At 43.4% G+C, this 23,636-nt stretch overlaps 1 protein-coding gene across 16 annotated transcripts in view; it reads left to right on the top strand.

The window, feature by feature from the left end:
- DLG1 (discs large MAGUK scaffold protein 1) overlaps positions 1 to 23,636 on the top strand; it is a 530,809-nt gene that overhangs the window by 131,835 nt on the left and 375,338 nt on the right. For all 16 annotated transcript variants that reach the window (XM_077487456.1, XM_077487444.1, XM_077487440.1 and 13 more), the window contains one exon: positions 12,807 to 12,971. In XM_077487456.1, coding sequence (XP_077343582.1) covers positions 12,807 to 12,971 — 165 coding nt within the window. The remainder of the gene's footprint in view (positions 1 to 12,806; positions 12,972 to 23,636) is intronic.

Genomic DNA, 23,636 nt, shown 5'->3' with positions numbered 1-23,636 from the left:
ATCTGGGAGCCCCCGTATTAAAGGGGTCTTCCAAATTTCGATAAGCGCCCCATCCGCAGACCCTGGCAACCAAAGGCCAGGGTTGTCAGGAAGAGGCCCTTGTCCTCATCAACATTGAGAGCATGCGGCTTGGTACACTTCAGGAAGGGGGAGGGCGCTCGCTCATCCACCCACCTATTCTGACCTGCTGGGATAAGGGTCTGGTATGGATTTTGAAGGGGATCCCCACTCCGTTTTTTCAGTGCGGGGGTTCCTCTTAAAAGCCATACCAGACCGTAAGGTATGCTCTTGGAGGGGGAACCCATGGCTGTTTTTCCAACTTCAGTGATAGTGGGCTGAAGTAAGGTCAAATTCGGACCGAAGTAGTGCAGGGACAACTTTGAAGTCGTACTAATATGAATGGTACAGTGTCTTGCGAAAGTATTCGGCCCCCTTGAACTATTCAACCTTTTGCCACATTTCAGGCTTCAAACATAAAGATATAAAATTTTTATTTTTTGTGAAGAATCACCAACAAGTGGGAAACAATTGTGAAGTGGAACGAAATCTATTGGATATTTTAAACTTTTTTAGCAAATAAAAAACTGAAAAGTGGTGCGTGCAAAATTATTCGGCCCCTTTACTTTCAGTGCAGCAAACTCACTCCAGAAGTTCAGCGAGGATCTCTGAATGATCCAATGTTGTCCTAAATGACTGATGGTGATAAATCCACCTGTGTGTAATAGTCTCTGTATAAATGCACCTGCTCTGTGATAGTCTCAGGGTTCTGTTGAAAGCGCAGAGAGCATCATGAAGACCAAGGAACACACCAGGCAGGTCCGTAATACTGTTGTGGAGAAGTTTAAAGCCGGATTTGGATACAAAAAGATTTCCCAAGCTTTAAACATCCCAAGGAGCACTGTGCAAGCGATCATTTTGAAATGGAAGGCGTATCAGACCACTGCAAATCTACCAAGACCTGGCCGTCCCTCTAAACTTTCAGCTCAGACAAGGAGAAGACTGATCAGAGATGCAGCCAAGAGGCCCATGATCACTCTGGATGAACTGTAGAGAACTACAGCTGAGGTGAGAGAGTCTGTCCATAGGACAACAATCAGTCGTACACTGCACAAATCACCCTCAACACACCATCTCCACTGCCAAACATGGTGGTGGCAGCATCATGGTTTGGGCCTGCTTTTCTTAAGCAGGGACAGGGAAGATGGTTAAAATTGAGGGGAAGATGGATGCAGCCAAATCCAAATTCTGGATGAAAACCTGTTTAAGTCGGCAAAAGACCCGAAACTGGGACGGAGATTTATCTTCCAACGAGACCATAATCCCAAATATACAGCAAAATCTACAAAGGAATGGTTCACAAATAAACGTATCCAGGTGTTAGAATGGCCAAGTCAAAGTCCAGACCTGAATCCAATCGAGAATCTGTGGAAAGAGCTGAAAACTGCTGTTCACAAATGCTCTCCATCCAACCTCACTGAGCTCGAGCTGTTTTGCAAGGAAGAATGGGCAAGAATTTCAGTCTCTCGATGTGCAAAACTGATAGAGACATACCCCAAGCGACTTGCAGTTTAATCGCAGCAAAAGGTGGCTCTACAAAGTATTAACGCAAGGGGGCCGAATAATTTTGCACGCCCCACTTTTCATTTTTTTTGTTAGTTAAAGTTTCAAAAATCCAATAGATTTCGTTCCACTTCACAATTGTGTCCCACTTGTTTGTGATTCTTCACAAAAATAAAAATGTTATATCTTTGTTTGAAGCCTGAAATGTGGCAAAAGGTTGAAAAGTTCAAGGGGGCCGAATACTTTCGCAAGGCACTGTAGTCATGGGGAACGACTTGTCCTATGCCTTGGGACTGCAAAGTCTTATTACAAGTCGTACCAGTGTGAAAGGGGCTTTAACCACTTCAATACAGGGCACTTAAACACCTTCCTGCCTAGACCAATTTTGCGCTTTCAGCACTGTTGCACTTTGAATGACAATTGCGCGGTCATGCTACACTGTTCCCAAATAAAATTTTTATAATTTTTTTTCCCACAAATAGAGCTTTCTTTTGGTGGTATTTGATCAGCTCTACGGTTTTTATTTTTTGCTAAACAAATAAAAAAAATACCGAAAATTGTGAAAAGTTTTTTTTTTTTTCAGTTTCAAAACTTTGTAAATAAGTACGTTTTCTCCTTCACTGATGGGCACCGATGAGGGGGCACCAATGAAGTGGCACTGATGAGATGGCATTGGGCACGGATGGGCGGCACAAATTGGCACTGATAGCTGGCACGGATGGGCATGGATAGGCGGCACGGATGGGCACTGATGGGCGGCATTATATTTTACACTGTACTAATGGATGCCAATCAGTGATGCCCATTGTGGGCACTGATTGGCGCCCATTGTGGGCACTGATTGGTGCCCATTGTGGGCACTGATTGGCGCCCATTGTGGGCACTGATTGGCGCCCATTGTGGGCACTGATTGGCGCCCATTGTGGGCACTGATTGGCGCCCATTGTGGGCACTGATTGGCGCCCATTGTGGGCACTGATTGGAATACCTGGTGGTCTAGGGTGGCATACCTTGTGCTGGGCATCCCTGGTGGCGTCCCTGGTGGTCCAGTGTGGGCATCCTCGGGAGGGGGCTGCGCTTATAATCGATCAGCACAGACCCCCCCCCTGTCAGAAGAGTAGCCGTTCGGCTCTCTACAGACGCAAGTGAGGAAAAGCCGATCACCGCCTCTTCCTATTTACACTGTGATCAGCCGTGATTGGACGCGGCTGATCACGTGGTAAAAAGTCTCCGTCGGAGACTCTTTACCGAGATCGTAGTTGCAGGGTGTCAGACTGACACCCCGCAACAACGATCGCCACAAAGCGCGCCCCCCGGGGGCGCTCAGCAGCTCAAAATCATGATCACGTCATATGACGTCCGGTCAGAATTTTGAAACCACTATGCCGCTGTGCTTTTGTTATAGGGCGGGCGGCAAGTGGTTAATCAGCCATGAGGCCCGAGGTAACTGGAGAAGCTGCAGAGATCCACAGCTCAGGTGGGTGAATCTGTCCAAGACCATTATTATTCCTGCACTTCATAAATCTGACCTTTATTACAAAAGTGGCAAGAAGAAAGCAATTTTTGAAAGAAAGCCATAAGTCGTCCCATTTGCAGTTTGCGAGAAGCCATGTGGGGGACACAACAAACATGTGGAAGAAGGTGCTCTGGTCAGATGAGACCAAAATTGTAACCTTTTGACCTAAAAGCAAAATGCTTATGTATGGCGGAAAACTAACACTGCACTTCACCATGACCACCCTATCCCCACTGTGGAACATGGTGGTGACAGCATCATGTTGTAGGGATGCTTTTCTTCATTAGGGACAGGGAAGCAGGTCAGAGTTTATTGGAAGATGGATGGAGCCGAATGCAGGGCAATCTTAGCAGAAAACCTGTAAGTCTGCAAAAAAACTTGAGTGGGACGGAGGTTCACCTTCCAGTAGGGCAACAACCCTAAACATATAGCCAGAGCTACAATGCAATGGTTTAGATCAAAGCATATTCATGTGTTCGAATGGTCCAGACCTAAATCCAATTGAGAATCTGTGGCAAAACTTGAAAATTGTTGTTCAGACACTCTACTTCCAATCTGACAGAGCTATTTTGCAAGGAACGATGGCCAAAAATTTCACTCTAGATGTGCAAAGCTGGTAGAGACACACCCAAAAAGACTTGCTGCTGTAATTGCAGGGAAAGATGGTTCTACAGAGTATTGACTCAGGGGGGCTGAATACAAATGCACGCCACGCTTTTCACATATTTATTTGTAAAAAATGTTGGAAACCATTTATAATTTTCCTTTCACGTCAATTATATACCACTTGTGTTGGTCTATCCCATAAAATATTTTTGCGTTTTTGATTGTAACATAACAAAATGTGGAACATTTCAAGGGGTATGAATACTTTTTCAAGACACTGTATATGTAAATAACACAATACCTTATGGTGAAGGATTTGTTTATATTTTTTTTCTTATACCTTCTGTATGGAATATGATTTATTTAGTGTTGCTAAATAATTTCATGTGCTGTGTATGCTTTTGGCTATGCCTGAGTCGAAACAAAAGATGTGGGTCATTTTTTGTTGTTCGGTAAGATAACCAATGACATGTAATGTAGTGTCAAGGACCTAGTTTTACTGTTGTCATTGCTTTTGGCTGTTTTCACTCTGAAGGATACCGAGAATGGCAACTAGAACTGTACATTATGTGATATTCTACTTGATAGTCGATCTATCCATTCTGAACTACCGTAATTATTTTGAATGTAACTTAGTTACATTCAGCATATGCATTTAAAAATATAAGGGAATATTGTGTGCCGTGTTGATTTTTTGTGTGAAAATAACTCTGTATGCTTTATTATTTAGATGCATGTTTTTTGTTTGTAGACTATCAAGTATAAATGTGTATGCACTGTTCTTTGTTCCTATGTTTTGAAGGCTAAATATTCCTTTCTGAACATGTTAGAGGGGCTCCTGCAGAAAAAATTAAGTCTGCAGCTACAAATACTGTAGCTGCTGGCTCTTAATATTAGGACACTTGCCTGTCCAGGAATCCAGCTGTGTCTTCACCCAAGCAGATTTTTCAATCGGGTGCTGCCATCTCCGCTATCCGCCATCTCCTTGTGGCTTCACAGCCGGTGCCAAATGTGGCAGTGGAGGGAGAGGAGGCAGACCAGTAGTGCTTCCCCTTTTGGTTGGAGCTCCGCTTTAAACCCGGGTTTAGGGTGTAACATGTAACCTGTTACACATGCGCTCCCTTTCCCTATGACAGCGGGCAGGGAACACTCTCCCTGCACCTGCTGTCAGTTTGAAAACAGTGCAACCGTGGGGGGTTCCGCCTACATGGCCGCATCATTCATTTGGTTTCCTGTGAATGAATGTACAAGTACCGTCGTCCATTTCAGCTGACAACTTGTAGTTCTCGAAGTGTGACGGCGCTGATGAATGCTTTGGTAGGTAATTGATCTTCCTGCCATCGATTGCCTGCCTGTATCAGAGGTACGGGCAGACGGCTATCCGGTGTCTGCAAGAGCCTGGCATTGCACCAGTGATCTGCTGATTGTGGTGCTCCACAGGCTGCTTAGAAAAAAATAAATGCAGGTGTAAGAATTAGCATCTATTTATTTATTTTTTTTCAAAAGGTGAACTTATTGTTGAAACTTTTTTTACACTTTTTTTTTTTTTTTTTTTTTTATTCTCACCTCCTCAAAATAACATTTTGTGCTAATTTTTTTTTGTAATTTTAATGGCAGCTATTTCTGCATTATGAGATGACATTCTATATACATTCTGTAAAAAATATATTGAAAGTCTCCATCTCTCATGGCAATTACTGAATGTCAAGAACAAGCATTACAGGCATTATTTGAGTCTAAGTTTATTAAACTTTTATTAGTAAAGTTTGATCAATGTTCTCCTTTTAGTAGAGAGAATAAACATTATTTGACGGTTATGCTATAGACCGCATGTGAGAAAGGACACTGATCTCCCACAAAGTGAGTAATATGCAATCTGGATGATAAAATTAGTCAAACTTCAGAAAACATTTTTTTTTGATTTATTGTTTAAACGTCTGTCAGGTTTTTTTTCTTTTTTGTCTACACCTAGGAGTTTTCCTCTATCAGGATGAACAATAAGCGTACAGATGTTGATGGGACAGGAGTCCCAAAGCAGTAAAAACTTCCCTTACTCTGTCCATTTTTAATACCTGTCACGGGGGGAGGAAAATCTGAGTAATTCTCCCCAATGGAGACGGATCTCTTTTGCTCATCTTCCCTGAAGGGTGAAGATGGGTACATAGGGCTTGCCCCGAAAGCTGACCATAGATGGATTGAGCCTCTGCTGGTTCAGCAGGGCCTGTTGGCTTTTATGCATGCGAGTACTGACAGCAGGGATGGCTCCCCGTCGGCAGAGCACAATAGTGCTGGTAAGTGTGCTGGGATTTTTTTGCGGGGTGGCGAGAGCATTAGACGGCACCATTTTTGTTTCCCAGGATTTGGCTTTTGCAGCCTTCTTTTAGGTCAGGTGCATACGATGGATCCTCAAATTTACCAAGCTCTGTAGCAAGCCCTCTTCCCAATGATGCAGATCCCATTCCCCACTTACAAAAATGGGAGGATATCTTATTTGCCTTCATTGCCAGCTGGTTTCAAAATATTGTCTTTGGGTTGCCTCCTTCAAGGCAGTCACATATGCCCAGTATCATTGCAGACCATTTCAACTCAACATTATGGCAGTGTTGGAAAGGCAGCTTGTGGAGTGTGGAAGGGGTCTCTTTTGTGTATATGTAATTTTACATTACAAGTAAGCTAGTTATAGACTTGCTATAGGAAGATTAGTAACAACAGAAATGTCTTGCCAATGTCAGAACAACCGTGATAGTTTCTTCTACTGTAGTGTGTACATGCTTAGTGTTTCTAAAGGTTTTTTTACTTTAATGCATTCTGTGCATTAAGATAAAAAAAAAACCTGTGTGCAACAGTCTCCCTATTACTTCCTAGAGCCCCACCTTGATCCATCGATGTTCCATGGGAGTCTCAGCCGCCTGGGACTCTGCCTCATTGGCTGAAAGAGCAGCGGGCGCCATTAGCTTCCACTGCTGTCAATTAGTCAGTGAGCCAATGGGGAGAGAGGGGGGCAGGGCTGACCCCTTGCTCAGTGTCTGAATGGACACAGAGAAGTGGCTTGGCTCAGGTGCCCCATAACAAGCTGCTTGCTGTGGGGGCACTTGGCAGGAGGGAGGGGCTAGGAGCGCCGGTGTAGGACCTGTTAAGACGATCTGGGCTGCTCTGTGCGAAACCACTGCAAAGAGCAGGTAAGTATGACATGGTTGTTATTTTTAAACCAAAAAAAAAAACGTATCGCTTTAAGAAGCCCAGTCACGGTGCATCTGAGGCTTAAAGTGTGCGAACTGTACTTTGTTTGCAAGATTGGAGATTAAAACGAGACCTGGGATCCTCGTAGTTCTAGAGAGATCCACACGGGGAGCCTGAATCCAGACAAGACCCCTGCTGCAGTGTAGCCCAGGTGCCAGGACGTGATTTATAATCACCATGGCAACTAGGCACTTGGGGTTGGTTGAGCCCTGGTTTAGAGGAACATGGAAGTCAGTGCTTTTTGCTGTCCCAATGATATGGCGAGAACCGAATGATCACTTGACAATCAATTAATTGCAGGACTCAATCTGCCTTCAGCCAACAGACCAGTGCCACATGACAAACTGCCAGTCAGAGCTGGTGCTACCACTAGGCAAAATAGGCAGCCGCCTAGGGCACCCAGCCACTGGTGTTATTACTTTCTCTTCCCTGCATCAAGCAACTAAGTCTCAGCATCAGCAGGCAGCCGTTGCTCTGTTTATTGTGTCAGAGGCGTGGCGGCGGAGGACTGTCTGTGTCCCGACTCCTGAATGAATGGAAGCAAGCAAACATTCATTGATGGGCACTGGCAAGGTGGCATTTGGGCACTGGTGAGGTGGCATTTGATGGGCACTTCATTAAAAAGGTGGGGTATAAATGGACGGGGCAAAGGGGTCGAGCCAAGGGGGCGGAAAAATTAATTTTCTTCTAGTGTGTCAAAATTGTTGCACCAGCCCTGCTGCCAGTACTGTGTGTTTTAGAAGGCTGTAGATGAGAGAGGGCTTCAGATGCAGTACAACTTATGTAGGAGGATTTGTTTCTTCTGTGTTTTGCCTAAGGTCAATCACTTAACTGGGTATATGCAAGGCCTGTTTCACCTTAGCATAGTGTGTAGCACACAAGCAGTGTGAACAGCAAGCTTTTATTAAACTTTTAGCAAGCTTTTGTAAAGCATTTGGCAAGCTTCAAGCTTTTTCTCTAGTGCCCTTCAGCTAGTTTTTGGAAATCTTATACACATGTTAAAGGGAATGCTGATTGTCACTTTAAACAAGCTATCAGGCTTTCAACAAGCTTCATGTAGCATTGGAGCCTTCTAGCAGCTTGTTTTTAAAGTGTTTAACACTTTAACATTTTCTGTGTTTAACATTTTCAAAGTGGAGCTGAATGGTACCCAAAGGAGAAGTACAACTCTTTGCTCAGGGAGCTCTGAGAACCGAGCAATGGGCGGTGTTGTGTCGCTTGGTTTTTAGTGTTAGAGTTGGTGGGGGACAGATGAGACATTGGACCAATTTATGATTAAAAAAAAAAAGTTTCCCATACTTTCAAAAAGCTTCAATAAAGCTTGCTGAAAGCACTGCAGATGCTTTGCAAACAGTTACTGTTTGCACTGCTTACACAGGCCAAAGGATTATAGTCTGGGTGAATGTTGCTAATTAAGCAAAGATATGTTTACTTTGAGTGACCAATCATGCACAAGGGCCATTTAAAAAAAAAAAAAAAGAAATGTAATGTTTTAGTAGCATGTAATTGGTTAAACAAAAACAAAAAACTGCCTGTAGTGACACTTTAAGGCCAGTTCTTGCCTATGCTCATTAGATAGAGAGGCCATTGTTATGCCCTAATCGTTTTCATTTAATAGCTGAAAAGTCTGCAATACAGAGATGCTCTCAATCTTGACATTGTTTCAGGAACTTAGTGTAATTACTAGTGAGGCTCTGACAATGTGCTGACATAACATAAATATGTCCCAAAATCTTCCCTGTAGCTATGCAGGCCATGTTTGGTTTCGTTGTCCGAATCATCTTCTTGTCTTGCTCCACGTAGGAAATGCTAATGCTGCAAAATTATGTAGATATTTTTTTCTAAACTTAGCACCTATTGTTTAGAAAACTGTCACTCTGTGGTAATTTTTAGAAAGACTTGCTGAATCATGGAGGTGTGATGTATACTGGAAAAATTCATGTTCATTGAAAAAAAGTGAATGCTTTCAATTGAAGCTTGAAATCCTTATACAAAGGAGTAGTTTTCACCCCTTAACCTTTTCCAAACTGCAGTCACAAACTGAAATGAAAAAGTATATCATTTGGATTTTTACTGTTAGAATACTAAACCCATTTTAAATATGTTCACTCTCGCTTTCTATATTAATGAGGACCTGTCACCTTGCCCATCTAGGAAAAAGCAACAGGATCCATATACTCCCCTTTAAAGCTCCTTCTGTGGCAACCCTGCGCTATGCTTCTGTATGTGAGGGTAGCATTTTGCCTCCTCCCATATAGTGCTTAGTCCTAGTGGCCAATCGCTAGGCTCCAGCACCATCACAGGGCAGAAGGGGCAGTGGTACTGGGCATAACAACCCTACTTCGTCTAAGCTCTAAAACAAGGCATTTTGGTGGTGGGTGGAACTTGATTCCATAGGTTGAAAAAAATGTTCCCCTATTACCGTATTTATCGGCGTATAACACGCACAGGTGTATAACACGCACATTCATTTTAAGAGGAAAGTTTCAGGAAAAAACTTAAATTTTTGTATTGGCATATAACACGCTCACGCTATTTGCACCCGATTTTCATGGTGAAAAAGTGAGTGTTCTATGCCAATAAATACAGTAGTTAAAAATAAATAGAAAACCTCCATATACATAGTCCTGCACCCACAGTTGACCCAGTGGAAGAAAGATAAAACAAGAGATACTCAAAGTATGGTCAAATTTGCTCCATTTTGGGGAGGGGGGGGGGGGTGTCACAACTTGAGGTGTTGATGTGAGGAAAATGTGATGAGGGACACTGACAGTTTCTTCCAGAAGCAAAATGCCGCCTTTATTGATACGGTCTAGAGTCAGCATTTACTACTTGGACTGAGATTTTCTCACAGGTTACTGGGATGGCAAGATGATACCCACCCCCAGAATAGTCTGTAATGACTATATTTTTTTTTTTCAAATTTTTTTTTTTCTGCACTTCCTGTCCCGGCCTCCTAGGCAATTTCCTCATTGGGCCTCTTAGGATATTGGTGTCATCTATCCCAGAAGTCCTAGGGACTCCTAATGAAATCTTGTGGTTTTCAAGACAGGCAGTTCTGTGCTGTTTAACAGGTTGCCACAACAATGGGGTATGGAATTCTATCAATGCTGCCATTGTTATGGGAACCTGTAAACGCGGTGTGCCGTGAGTTGTCATCACTGCCTAGGCGTGAGCCAGCTACACAGAATCCCATAAGCAAATGGGAACGGGCTTCAGATGCCCACATAGTCAATGGTCGCTGCCTGCCTACCGGGATCCTGTGAGTAATGGCAAATTTATACTTGAGAAGGATTATGCTTACAACAGTATCCTAATTTTAGCTAGAATCATAGGGGGGCTTTTTGTAAAAAAAAAAAAGAAAAAAATTGCCAAGGAGACTAAAGCTCTGTTTTAAAGTATTCACAGTTATAGCAAGGGCTTCTACCTGACATTAATATACGTTTCCACATTGTGCAATGTGCTATATATACAGTATTTATTTCCATTCATCTACCCCACAATACACTTATACGGTTGTATCCAGGTGTTGGGCTACAGCAATATGGAGAAGGTGACATTGCCTTTTATTCTTCCCTCCCTCTTCTGAGATACTGATTATTTTCTCTTCTGGCTAGCAGAGAAAGTTAGAGCCAAACAGGAACAATTGTGTAGAGCTACCATCTCCTGCAACTCCGTTCTCAGCTTCAATAGCTCAGTTCCCAGCTTCAAAGTTCTCTGACCTCCAATCTTCAATAAACATGAGTAAAGGCTGGTGCCAGTGGAGATCCGCTAAAACATGCAGTCTTTTATTGATAATGGTGACAAAAAGCCAATGCATTTCAGAGCTCGGGCCTTAATCATGACCCTGAGGACCGATACGTGTTGGATCCCTATGGCTTTTCTTCACCGTTATCAATAACAGACTGCATGTTTTAGCTGATCTACTTGGCGCTAACCTTTACTCATGTTCACTTAAGCCAAGCAAGCTCATAGACTTCTATGCAGAGCACTAAGAGGCCTGGGAGTTGTAGTTTGAGACAGCAGCCATATGTGTCCAATTGACTCCTTACAGTACAGGTTTCAATAGACACTGTGCAGTAGGAGTGAGAGGATTTTTTTTTATTAAACTGTTCAGGAAAGTGCTTCCTCTGGGCCCTGAGGGAGTTGGGGGGGGGGGGGGGGGGGGAGAGAGAGATCAATGCTGCCTGAATTTTCACCTGCGCAGAACACAGCGGACACTATTCGTTAGGCGGACATTTTTGGACAGAACACCAGCATCATACTGCGGCAGGTTGGCACAATCCCGCAAACCATGGTAGCTATACATCTTTTAAGCGGGATAGCTGCACAGCGGGGCTGCCGATGCTTGTGACCACCAGCCATGAGTGATCGTTGGCACGAGAGGCAGAACAGGGGCGTTTATGTGTGTGTAAACACGCACATCCCAGTTCTGTGAGGAGAGAGAGATTGTGAGTTCCTATGAGCTGGGAAACACAATCTCTCATCTCCTATAGTCAGTCACATCCCCCACAGAACACACACATAGGGAACACATTTAACCCCTTGAGCAACACCTAGTATTAACCCCTTGCCTTCCAGTGACATTTATACATTAAAATTAGTGCTATAAAAACGAACTAATCGCTGTATATTTGCTAATCGACCCAAAAATGTGTCAAAATTGTCTGCTAGAATGTTGGTCTCGATAAAAAAAAAAAAAAAAAAAAAAATCACAGCTCGCCCCCATTACTAGTAAAAAAAATAAAAATGTAGATGCTATAACTTTTGCGCAAACCAATCCATATACGGCTTTAACTGAGGAGAAAAAATTGGCTTTAAAAAAATAAAATGAAAGGGGCTATTTATTACAGCAAAAAGTACAAAATATTGTTTTTATAGCGCAAACAGTAAAAACTGCAGAGATAAAATGTCACCAAAAGAAAGCTCTGTTTGTGGGACCCCAACTATAGCCTTCAGAAGAATATCTCCAAGCCCTGCCCATCCTGTAATAATTCTGCAAGCCCTATGTTCCTCTGCCTCCCCCCCCCCTCTACCATACTCAGTTTTTCTTTTGGACAGTGTATACCCAGTCGGTCTACGACTAGCAACGCCACACAAATGTGCTCTGTCAGTATAGTTCAAGCACCCAGTAGAATAAACTTCACTGCTGGGGGGGGGGGGGGGGGGGGCGCGCAAGATGCAGACGGTGCTGGGCGCATAGTTAAGGCGCTCTTCCACCACGGAGGGGAAAGTAATCCTGTTTATCCTGCTACCCTTTTACTGTACACCATTCTCTCCCTATACTCCCCTGCTGATGATCCAGAGCAAGTTGCATTCGGAGTCTCGGTGCCACAGAGCTGCTTCTTCATCTGATGGCGCATCCGCCCACGTGACAGCAGCAGGCAAAACAGCGACTCGGACGAAAGACTCTGATCGGCTTGTCAAGAACAGGCCAACTTCATGGCTCTAATTCAAGCCATTATGGCGTGTCAAACCACCCTTACTAACTTGTAACTTGTAACTAACGTGTCCATTGCAGCTCACGACGTAATGCACGTAGGTACATGCAGGTGTGAATAGACCCATACGGCTACTTTTTAAAAACACACTAAACTGCAGCACATAGATGTGAAACAGCCACATTGGAAAAGAATGAGTTTTTAAGTTTAAAAATGCATTTTCATTCAAGAAATAGAATTTATTTTACTGCATGTGTGAATAGGTCCTTAAAGTATTTACTTGTTTGAGTTTTGGTTAGTGCATTGCCAGACAAAGTGAAATGTTTCTTTCTATTTGTCTGCCACTTTCTGCCTATGTTTAGGCTTTGTATTTTGATGTAGGTTCAAACTGAATAAACTATCCAATGGTAACCATGCATTCTTCTCCTTTTTATTTGCTTTAGAAATATCGATACCCAGATGATGATCTACCCTCCCAAGAACCCAGTTCTCCACACATCTTGAGTGATGTCAGAAGTCCAGAGTTGGTTCAGGTTTCTGAGAAAAACATCTCTCAGATAGAGAATGTCCATGGGCTTGTATCACACTCTCATATTTCTCCACTTAAGGTAAATGCTTCTGTTGGTTCATTGTTGCTGATTTAAATTAAACTATATGTGATTTAACATAAATGCTATATAATGTATCTGTAGAGGATATGTGTATTTTGTGTTTCTGCATAAGAAAGTGCTCTATTACATGGATGTAAATTATTTGTTAGGACCCTTTGTTTACAGCTGAATTCCAGCAATGAAATATCAGCCCATTGTAAGTATTTATATGTGATAGCTGATGCGACTCTGTGGAAGCTGTGAATCGCTTTAGTAGCCTCAGCTACTATAGTAATAGCAAAGATCTTCTGTATCTGTGGTCCAAGTGGTTGCCCTTCTGCATTGTAACCACAGGGGTTGATCGCTCTGCACAACTGCCATACTTGCATATTTCTCAAAGAATGTAAAGCGTTCCCTGATTGAATTAGATCTGACAACATGGTCGAAGGTAGATGATTTTATGTCTTGTGCCGAGGCTGATCACTTATGTATGCATACTTAAATGGACCAAGCTGGCCAAGTGTAAATATGCAAAATACATCGTCCCTGGCATTTTTTGTTAAATGGTGGTTGTTTTTTAGGATTAGCGTTGGATTAAATTTAAAGTGTAAGTTCACCCTTTTCACCCCCCGGTTTCTGCTGCACTTACCTCCGTGGGTGATTACTGGTCACTGCCCAATCAGCTGGGGCAGCGGTCAAAATTATCATGTTCCAGAACATGACCATTCACAATTGCTCTGATCCATCTCAAACAAAAGTCCTAAGGAAAGAAGGGGTAGAAGAGCAAGGCTTTTTTAACCCCCAATCACTGCGCTGGCTGCATAGGCAGTGGCAGCTAATTGCAGTGGGTGTAGAGTGGGTCCAATTTTTTTTCTTTTTTGTGAAAAGTTAAACATACTCTTCCCTCAAATGGATGTACCTGTATATCCTTGGGTTTCAGTGCTTCTACCAGGGTTATGGCCGCAGCTGCACTTATGACCCTGTTTTTTGTTTTAGTTTAAGAGGGGCGGTGCTCTATAATAGTGATCCACTGACTTCCCCAGCTCTCCTGTTTCACTGGATAGCCTGAGAATAAAACCGGTGGTCAGGGCAGCACGCCATAGGAATGGAGGACCTTCCATTCCCGATAATCTTTGGTGTATGAAACGAAGCAACAAGGATTTTATTAGTTTACAAGCCAGTAAAGGCTTATAAAGAATCTGACCAAATCATTCTCGGTTTGGTCAGATGCTTTTGAGAGCAGGGGAAAAATGTTGTGTCTAATAGATCCCAGATCTCTCAGTAAAGAGTACCTGTCGCTGTCCCTGCTATCACAAGGAATGTTTGTCTCTTTTAGAGACAAAAAAAGTATATATTTCTTTGGGGGGGGGGGGGGGGAATTAATGGTAAGCAAAAGGGTATTGGAAGGTGGGGTGGCGGAATAGGTAGGGAGAGAAAGGGGGGAGGGGGAGGTAGAAGAAAGACATGATGGTAGCCAGTGATCATAGAATGACACAGATGGGGTCAGGGTTAACTATTGCCCGAGCAGGTGGTGTCCCTAATCAGAGTAGATGAAAACATTCCATATATCCCACACCGGCTTATGTAGTTCCTGTTTCTGCCTTGCGGTGAGGATCAAGCCCTCCATTTTCTTTACCTCCCCTACTTTCCTCAACCAGTGTGCAATGGTTGGGGGGTCCTGTTGCTTCCAGTGGAAGGGAATGCATGCCTTTGCAGCATTAAGTAGATGCCACAATAGCGACTTCTTGTAGGAGTTGACAGGAATACCTGAGTGGTGTAGGGGAAAGAATGCAGCATCTTTCAGAATGACCTATTCTGTGAACTTCTGAGATATGCGGTGCACCTCTCCCCAGAACCCCCCCAGTCTCGGACAGGACCAGAAGATGTGGCTGAGGGTACCCTTCTCTGCAATGCATCACCAACATCTGTCTGAGGCAGAGGGGAAGCATATCTTTAATCTGGAGGGAGTTAGGTTCCATCTCGTGAGTAATTTAAAGTTTGAGAGACAAAAAAATGTAATCAAAGAAAAAAAAAAATCATATAAAGGGCCCCATCCCCCTGTACACATGCAAACGCATATGCGGGTCCTGCATGCATATGCATCACATGTGAGATTTTGTCAAAAATGTTAGAGTGAGAGCAATAATTCTAGCACCAGACCTCTTGTTTAACTGTAAACTGGTTACCCTTTAAAGGCTTTTAAACTTTTGACCGTGCCATTACCATAGATTGTCGCCATTCCATGGACGCGCACAATTTTTAAAGCTTGCCATGTTGGGTATCGATTAACACAGCATGCCATCTTTCATATTTTACCAAACAATTGGGTATTCTATTGTTTTGTGTGCACTAAAATTCATTAAAGTGTTTTATTTCTAAAAATTAGCATTTTGTTTGCCTCACAAATATCGTGTGAGATAAAAAAAAAAAAAATGCGATAACCAACATTATTTTTTCAGGGCCTTTGCTTTCAGAAAATATGATATGGTGGTCTATGTAATTATCTAGTAAAGAAAAGAAATTTGACATCTATGTGAAAAGTATCAGAACCCACCTTGGCACAAGTGGTTAAAGCAGGACTTAAATGTATCTGAGCACCACAAGCAAAAAACTCAAACTTTTAATATTCAAAACAAACTTGTTCATCTGTTCGTGTCTCCATGCTTTATTTTGTTAAATACTTTGAAAAACACCCACCATCATTTCTAACCACAGCCATCTTGAGTAAGGGCAGGTGATTCATGTACTTCTGGTCTTGAAATCCATCTGCTGTACTGTGAAGCCATGCTATAAAATCTTGTGCATGGCCAGTACACTTTTGCAAGGTCAGGCATGCACCCACTTAGGGTGTGCTTAAGGTGGGCAAGCCCCTCCTCCAGATCAAAGTGAATATAATCTACCTTCCTGTCTATGAATAGAGGAGGATTAAAAATGCTAATGATGATTCAGAGTAAAGTTCTGCTTTAAATTTTGTTAATGTACCGGTTCAGTCTTTTAATCTAATTCCCAAGATGTAATTTTATTCTCTGATGGTTAGCTTTAAGGTTGATGCTGAGGTTTTAGGAATACGGAATATCTTCGGGGGCAGTTTGCCCAGCTCCCACATGCTTTTTAGTACATTTTGTCTTTATGTTGCAGAGGGGGGGGGGGGGGGGAAATGTCCTTTTTGAAGTTCTCATTTGTTAAGACCTGAGGCATTTTATTACGCAAGTTCAGTATATTAGTGTTCTCCTTTACTCATTTGAGTGCAGCTAAAATATTTTTTGTTGTCTCCCGTGTATTTTATTTTATTTTTTTAGTTTCCTAGAATGCTGTAAAAGCTTTGCCACAGGCAGGCAGGAATTGTTTATTTCTTTTTATCTTTCTCTTGTCCTTAGCAAACTTGTAGTGTTAAATGTTGTGTGCTGTGTTTATTTCAGCTATGGTTATGCCTGGCTCAGTTTTCACTTTAGTCAGCCAATGTAAATAGGAATATATATTTGTAATACATTTAGAAATATGTAGGCTACTTTTGCAGACTGAACTCTGATAAAGCCAGTTAACGCATGATAACCATGCAGATTCATTTATCTCACATGTTGATCATGGTGAAGTGTATCTATCTGAAGTTAATGTGACTGTAAAGAAAAAACGAAAAAACCCTTATTTAAAAAAATAACAAACGTTACATACTTACCTGCTCTGTGCAATGGTTTTTGCACAGAGCAACCCCCCGATTCTCCTCTTCTCTGGTCATCTACTAGTGCTCTGGACTCCTCCCCCTTGCCAAGTGCCCCCATAGCAAGCCGCTTGCTGTGGGGGAACTTGTGCATGCTCGCTCCTGAGCCAGCTCGCAGTGTCCCTGAGAGACAGAGCACGGCGTAGCCCTGCCTCTCTGGCTGTGAATGACCGCAGCGGGTCTTGTGCACATCACTGGCTCGAGATCGGGCTTGGGTAAGAATTAGGAGGGCTGAGGGGAAGCTATGCACTGAAGGGTTTTTACCTTCACGCAAAAAATGCATGAAGGTAAAAAACCTTCAGCCTTTACAACCAGGTTAACCTTTACTATGGTACGGGCAGTCTCATAAAACTAAAGTGGAAGTCCCCTGCAAGAGAAGAGCTTCTTTTATACACCTTTCTAGAGGCCCTTGTCCCATACCTCACCTCACCTCCATTTTAGCGTTGCAGGCTCTGTCAGTGTTGTTCCATTTGATATGGTATGGTAGAATGCCTGCCTCCCCACCTTTTAAAGCTGAAAGATATTTGTCCTGCACACAGACCTCTTGCCACCTGATTTCCAGGAGCATAGGCATCAAAAACATAAGATACTCTGTGAGAAGTAGGCCAGCACTTCTTGTAAGAGAGGGCTCTTTTACTAGAAATGGCAATCGTAGATGTATGCTCCGTGGACAAGCAGATCCTTTTTTTGGGGCCTTTGTCGGGGCACTGTACCTTCAAAAAAGGACCTGCATGCTCTTAAAGCATGCCAGTATTCACTATTTGCTGTAAAAGGTCTTTAACTTATGTGGCATAGCAGTTCCTCCCACAGTGAAAAAATGAGTACCCCCTAATGGATTCATACTGAGGATAATCGGGGAAGGCTACCAAATTCAGTGCAAGGGCACTCTGCCCACAAGGACATTTGTAACCTCCCCTTCCAGGGATCTTCAGAAGGCAAAAGCCTTGTTGTCCCAAATTGGCTACCTGAAAGACCAGCTAGTCCCATTCTGTGCCGCAGCAAGAAATAACCCGGGGTTTCTATTTACACGTTTTTGTGGCCGGAAACCGTCGGGCAAATTTCGTCTGATATTGAACTTGAAGACCCTAAACAGATGGGTGGTCTACAAGAAGTTTCAGATGGAAACAATTTTTATGGCAAATTCCATTCTTCTCCCAAATTGCTTTATGGTTCCCTTGATCTGAGGGATGCTTATTTACACATACCGATCCACAAAGAATCTAAAGTTTTTGAGTGTGGCAGTGAAGTGGGGAAAGAAAGTCCGACATCTCCTATTCAAGGTCCTGCCATTTGGCCTGTCCTCCTCCCCCAGGATTTTTATGAAGGTCCTGGCGAAGGCACTTGCCCCCCGAGACTAAAGGGGATCTGTCATCCCAATGTCCCATACTTGGACGACCTTTTATTTTTTGCCCCCTCCGCTTTTCAATTATAAGGGGACCTGTGGGTGGCCATTTCCTTTTTGGAACAGCTGGAGTGGTTAATAAACAGGTAAAAATCTAACCTAACCCTGGAGCAGGCTTTGCAGTACCTAAGGTTCTTGGTGAACTCTGTGACACAGAAGATCTATCTCTGAGGAAGTAAAGATAAAGGCGACAGAAGCCTTTTTTCAGAACAATCTTGCAAAATCCATCCGTTCAGCCATATTGGGTCTGTCTTCTGGCAGCAACAATCCCAGCAGTACCATGGGCAAGGGCCCATTTCAGGTGTCTCCAGACCAATAGCCTGAGCAACTGGGATGGGACACAGGAATAACTGGACTCGACCTTCTGCCTATCCCTGACGACCAAGAGGTCTCTGTGGTGATGGAGGGATGAAGGAAACCTTGTGCGAGGTCTACAGTGGTCTCTTCTAGTGTTCATCCTTATCACCATGGACGCCAGTGCCTTGGGATGGGGGGCCCACTGAGGGTCAAGAGTAGCCCCAGGGCACTGGGAAAAAAAACTCAGTCCCAAAGATCAGCCAGCTGGAGGGAGTTACTGGCGATCTGGGAGAGGCACTGAGGGCATTTGATGAAGTTGCCACGTACAAATCCTCTGTGTGGTGACGGTCTCCATAGTCCACCTAAATGGAGTGGACCATCATCTGGCAGACTTTCTGAGTTGACACCAAGTGTGCGAAGCAGAATGGTCACTGAACAGAGAAGTCTTCCAGCTAGTGGCAGAAAAATGGGGCCTTCCAGAGGTGGATCTGTTCACCAACAAGTCAAATGCCAAGGTTCCAGTATACTTCTCATTGCAAAGAGAAGTGGGAGACAAGGGGATAGACGCCTTGGCACAAAAGTGGACATTTCACCTATTCTATGCCTTTCCCATGTTCAAACTTATTTCCCGGATCCTGAGAATGTTTTTTCAAGAAAGCACCACATTGATTCTGCTGGTCCCGTATTGACCATAGAGGCCTTGGTATTCCACACTATTATGCCTGGCGGAAGAGCCTCCTCTCATGCTGCCTGAGGGGGAGGATCTGCTTTCTTGGGGCCCAGTCCTGTTGCCAAAAATACAGAACCTAAAAGCCTCCTGAAATCTAAGGGGCTCTTGGACAGGGTGGTGAATACAATTCTTTCCAGTAGAAATAGTGACCCAATCAACTTATGTTAAATTTTGGAATATTTTCTGTTCTTGTTTAGACACCAAAAAGGTGTTCTAGCCGTCTTGGAGTTTTTACAAGACGGCGCAGACCAAGGACTGGCCGTTAGTACATTGAGGCTGGGTTCACACTGCTGCGGGGGGAGATCCGGATGTGATTCGCACCGCAAATCACATCCGATCTCCGTAGCGATGCGAGTACAGCCATACAGATAGTATGGCTGAATTCGCATTGGTCCCGCAGCAAACTCGCACGGGACCCTTTTTTTGGTCCGCAACAGAATCTGATCGCATGGGGGTTCACACCATGCGATCCGATTCCTGTGCGAGTCGGCAGATCGCACTGCGATATGCGGACGGATCTGGGGGTGTCATTAACATATCATTGACACTCCCAGCCGTCCGCATAGGGCAGTGTGAACTGCTGGCGGGAGTAATGCGATGCGGGAAAACGCCGCGGATTCGCGGCGTTCCCGCATCGCAGCGGTGTGAACCCGGCCTGAAACTACAGGTATCGGCCTTGTGTTTTTGGTTTTTTTTTGTTTGTTTTTTTGAGCAACCCCTGGCATTGGACTCGCTAGTCAGCAGGTTCTTTAAGGGTTTAGCCAGGATTATACCCATTCAGTTAAAGAGTCTGCCAAAGTGGGGTTTGTCTATTTTTAGTATTGCAAGGTTGGATAAAACGTTCACAAGAGGAAGAATTGTCAAAGTGGGCCAATCTCCACAGCCAGGCATATTAACAAGCTGCAGGTGCTTTCTATTAAAGAGACTTTTCTGTAAATATTTGAGGAAAGACTGATAATACGTACAGACCTGGGGTTCTTGGCTACAGTGGTTTCTAAAGTGGTTTCTAAATTCCACAGGACTCAAGATCGTTCTGCCTTCTTTTTGTGCATCTCCAACCAATCCAAAAGAAGCAGAATTCCACCAACTGGACGTGAGGGTCTGTGTCTTGCATTATTTGGAATTGTCCGAAGGCATTAGAAATTCGAATGCTCTGTTCATTTTGCTTTCTGGTAAAAAAAAAATTGGGGTTCCAAGCTTCAAAGAACACAATCGCCCTGGTGGCTCAAACAAGCTATTGTGCTAGAGGAGAGGAATCGGGTTAAGTGGAACTTCTACTTTTGGGTGGAACTCTGCTTTTAAGTACACTGACCAAGTATTTATCAGGAGTTATCACTTTGCTACCATGCAACTGCCATTTTTAGACTGTGTGCTTAATGGCAGCCTTTGTTTCTTTATACTGATTGCCTTATACTACTTTTCATTCAGACTTAAAGTATACAGATGAATTTTCGTCACAGTATGGACAATTTGCATTATGGCTGAAGTTAAGCTAGAAGACGACCCTACACACATCCCTTACCTGTAATAAAGGATGTCCCACGTTGTGCAGGCAGCTGGATTCTTGAGAACTTAACTACATGGATGCCTGTCCTCTTCCTGTCACTGAACTTCTGGCATTGCAGTGGTTAACCTCTTCAGTTTTTATGCAGTGTAGCTATCTCCTCCATTGATGTTCTATCATTGATTAGGCAAGCCATTCTTTTTGCGACCACAGGTTGCAGGAAAGAAAACCGCTTGAGTCCCTGAAGAGTCGGTGTTGATGGGGGAATCTCTCCCACAGTGCTATTATGTTCTGCCAGTGGGGTACCATTCAGATTATTTCAAGCAGTGTAATCAATGAAAGAACTTGGTGAAGAAAGAAGAGGGGGTGTATGTGTTGGCCCAGATGCATGTGTTCCTTGACCTGCTGGCAAAATGTGCTCACTGGAGTGAGTGCCTTTACTTCCTAATGGTCCTTCCCACGCATCTGAAAACGTGGCACATTTTTGGGTGCTTGAGAATGCACTGTGCCCCTGCACCATTTGGCGGTGATTTTTTAAAAAAAGGGTCAGGGACTTTTTCCCTGGGGTTTTCTGCAGGTACAGCAGCTTATTCAAATTAATGGGCTGCCGTGCCTCTGCAAACATGACATGCAGGACCTGCTAAAGTGTGAAAATGGCCTTATTGCTGTTCTGCCTGAAGACTTGAAGCTGGTAACCGTTGAAGCTCCAGATGTTCAAAGAGAACTACAGTGACTATTTCTCCAGTATCCAGCTGCCTGCTCAACCTGGGACAAATTTCATTACAAGTGAGGTGCCTAACACTTTAGGGTGGTTGGTGTGTGTGTGTGTGTGTGTGTGTTTTTTGTTTTGTTTTTCTTCTTTTATGGTCCTAAGGCCTGCTGTGATTGGATCATACAATACTGACATACTAACTTAGACTAACCTAGAAATGATTGAAATTGCAGCCAGTAGGATAAAGTGTCAGTATTTTAACATTAACATTTTGTTAATAACAAGGACCAGAATAATTCAGACTAGTTTTTAAGTGATTCCCTCATGAGGAAAGGTATGAAGACTGTTGTTACTACTGAGAAGGTTAGTTCCCTAGCTGTCATGCTGATACTTTAGCTTCAATGCTTTGATCCTGTGACCTGCTGGAAGTATAGAGATTATAGGTTTTTGTCAGTTTTTGGACACAGCATATTTATTCTGATATTTTGACTCAAAAAGTATTAAAGCAAGATAGCCACATGACTCCACTTCCTAAATGCTTGCAATGGCAGCCACCATGCTTAAGTCACTTTTAGCAGGCTGGATATCGGCAACAGTTCTTATGAGCATTTTTTACAGCAGTAGCATACAGAAAGGTACCTTTTTAACACAAATACATTTAAACCTTCAACAAGATAACAAGAAAATAGGGCAAGGTGGACATGGGATCACCAAAATAATGGCATTTGGGGATTCAGAAAAACTCTTGCCCTGATTTCTGTTGGAATGTACTGCTGGGGTGATTGGAATTTTGCATATTCCATTTAAATCTATGGTGTTTTGTGTCCATGGATCAGGCCAGGAGTGAAGTATGTTTCTGGGAATTGCTTACCATGTATACCTCTTTTATGACTATTGGATCATTGTACCTAACGAAGTGGGCAATAAAAGTATTTCTTTTGAAAAGTTATGACGTTTGTTATAAACCTGTACATAAACCCAGTGAAGTGAGTAATATTGGGTTAAAAGGATTTTTTTTTTTTTTTGTTGATCTTGGGGCAGGGGGCAGGCTTCTGCTGTCTTTACTGAGCCCACAGCTCTGAGCCCTCTGAGAGACGCACTCCTTTCCCACAGTACATGGAAAATGAGCAAAGTCGGTGAGTCACCAGGTATTGCTGGTGTTGGGAAAAGCTACCAGAAGTGACTGATAACAGAAACTTGTCTCGTGCTACAGTTAATTTTACTTACGCATGCATTTTTCATATATTTTCTCAAAGGGCTAAGTCATTAGGAGGTAAGACATTTGGGCTCCATGCACACTACTCCAAAGGACACCTAGGAGAAAAATGCAGTTTTTGCATGCAAATTTGTGTTTGCACTTGTTTATGTGCGTTTGACGTTCATGGAGTCTATTGGCTAGAATAAACATTTATTCTGGCCATTAGAATGTGTTTATGCGCATTTGAAAATTTGTTTCTCACCAAATGCTTCTCTTTAAAATGTGCAAGTAATGTGGCACATGTGCAATGATGCATAGGCTAATGTCGAGGTGCGTTTAGAGACAGAGGCAGGCGTTCTTGAGCAGCAGTGTGCAAGAGGCCTTAAATTGCAGCAACCTTCAAGATTTGAATACTTCTCAGGCTCATTCGTATGGCACATGATGATTGACCAGTAGGCATGTATGATGGGATGAGGCTTAGCAGAAAGCTTTACTAAAGTTTTTTTTTTTTTCTCTTATATTCACCGACCGACACAGCTCCTCTCTTAACCATTGGATTGTTAGCCTTATCACTAGGAGAATACTAGGCATTAGTTGTAACACAACACTCAGAACTCTTACTTCTGCCCAGGGGGGGGAAGTCCCTTGGGTAACAACCCTCCCGTCTGTAGACAGACCTCAGTTTTATTTTGCCTAGTGAAGAAGGGCCTAGGAACCCTGCGTGCCCATCGGTCTGTGCTTTTTTTTTTTTTAATGCAGAAGCTTGGCTTTTTGTGCAAGATGAATATTCCTGTGATCTGCTATCAACAGCTGGCTGGGTGACAGGCTGGATACCCTTATCCTTGTAGTCTCCCCAGTCCGGCCATTGAGCGTGTGCAGGTCGCAGCTATGCGCTCGGCAGGCCACGACGAAACCTCAGCTCCAGAGGTGGCCGGTGAGCTTTTATGCTCCAAGGCATATATATGACCGGGCTACTGATGTTTGTATGCCGGGCCAGCAGCTACCCTGTACTGATCAGCGATTTTAGTTCTGCAATGGAATATCTCCCAGCTCTTCAGGACTGGTAAGAACAGCTCTCCCTCCCTCGGTGGGGCTGAGCAGCTGGGCATTCCCTGGGAGGTT

The sequence above is a fragment of the Lithobates pipiens genome, unplaced genomic scaffold (assembly GCF_037356315.1).
Source record: "Lithobates pipiens isolate NorthernLeopardFrog02 unplaced genomic scaffold, aLitPip1_a1.2 Scaffold_18, whole genome shotgun sequence".
Classification (NCBI taxonomy): Eukaryota; Metazoa; Chordata; class Amphibia; order Anura; family Ranidae; genus Lithobates; species Lithobates pipiens.
Note: the sequence above shows the minus strand (reverse complement) of the source record. Positions and strands in the feature narration are given on the sequence as shown.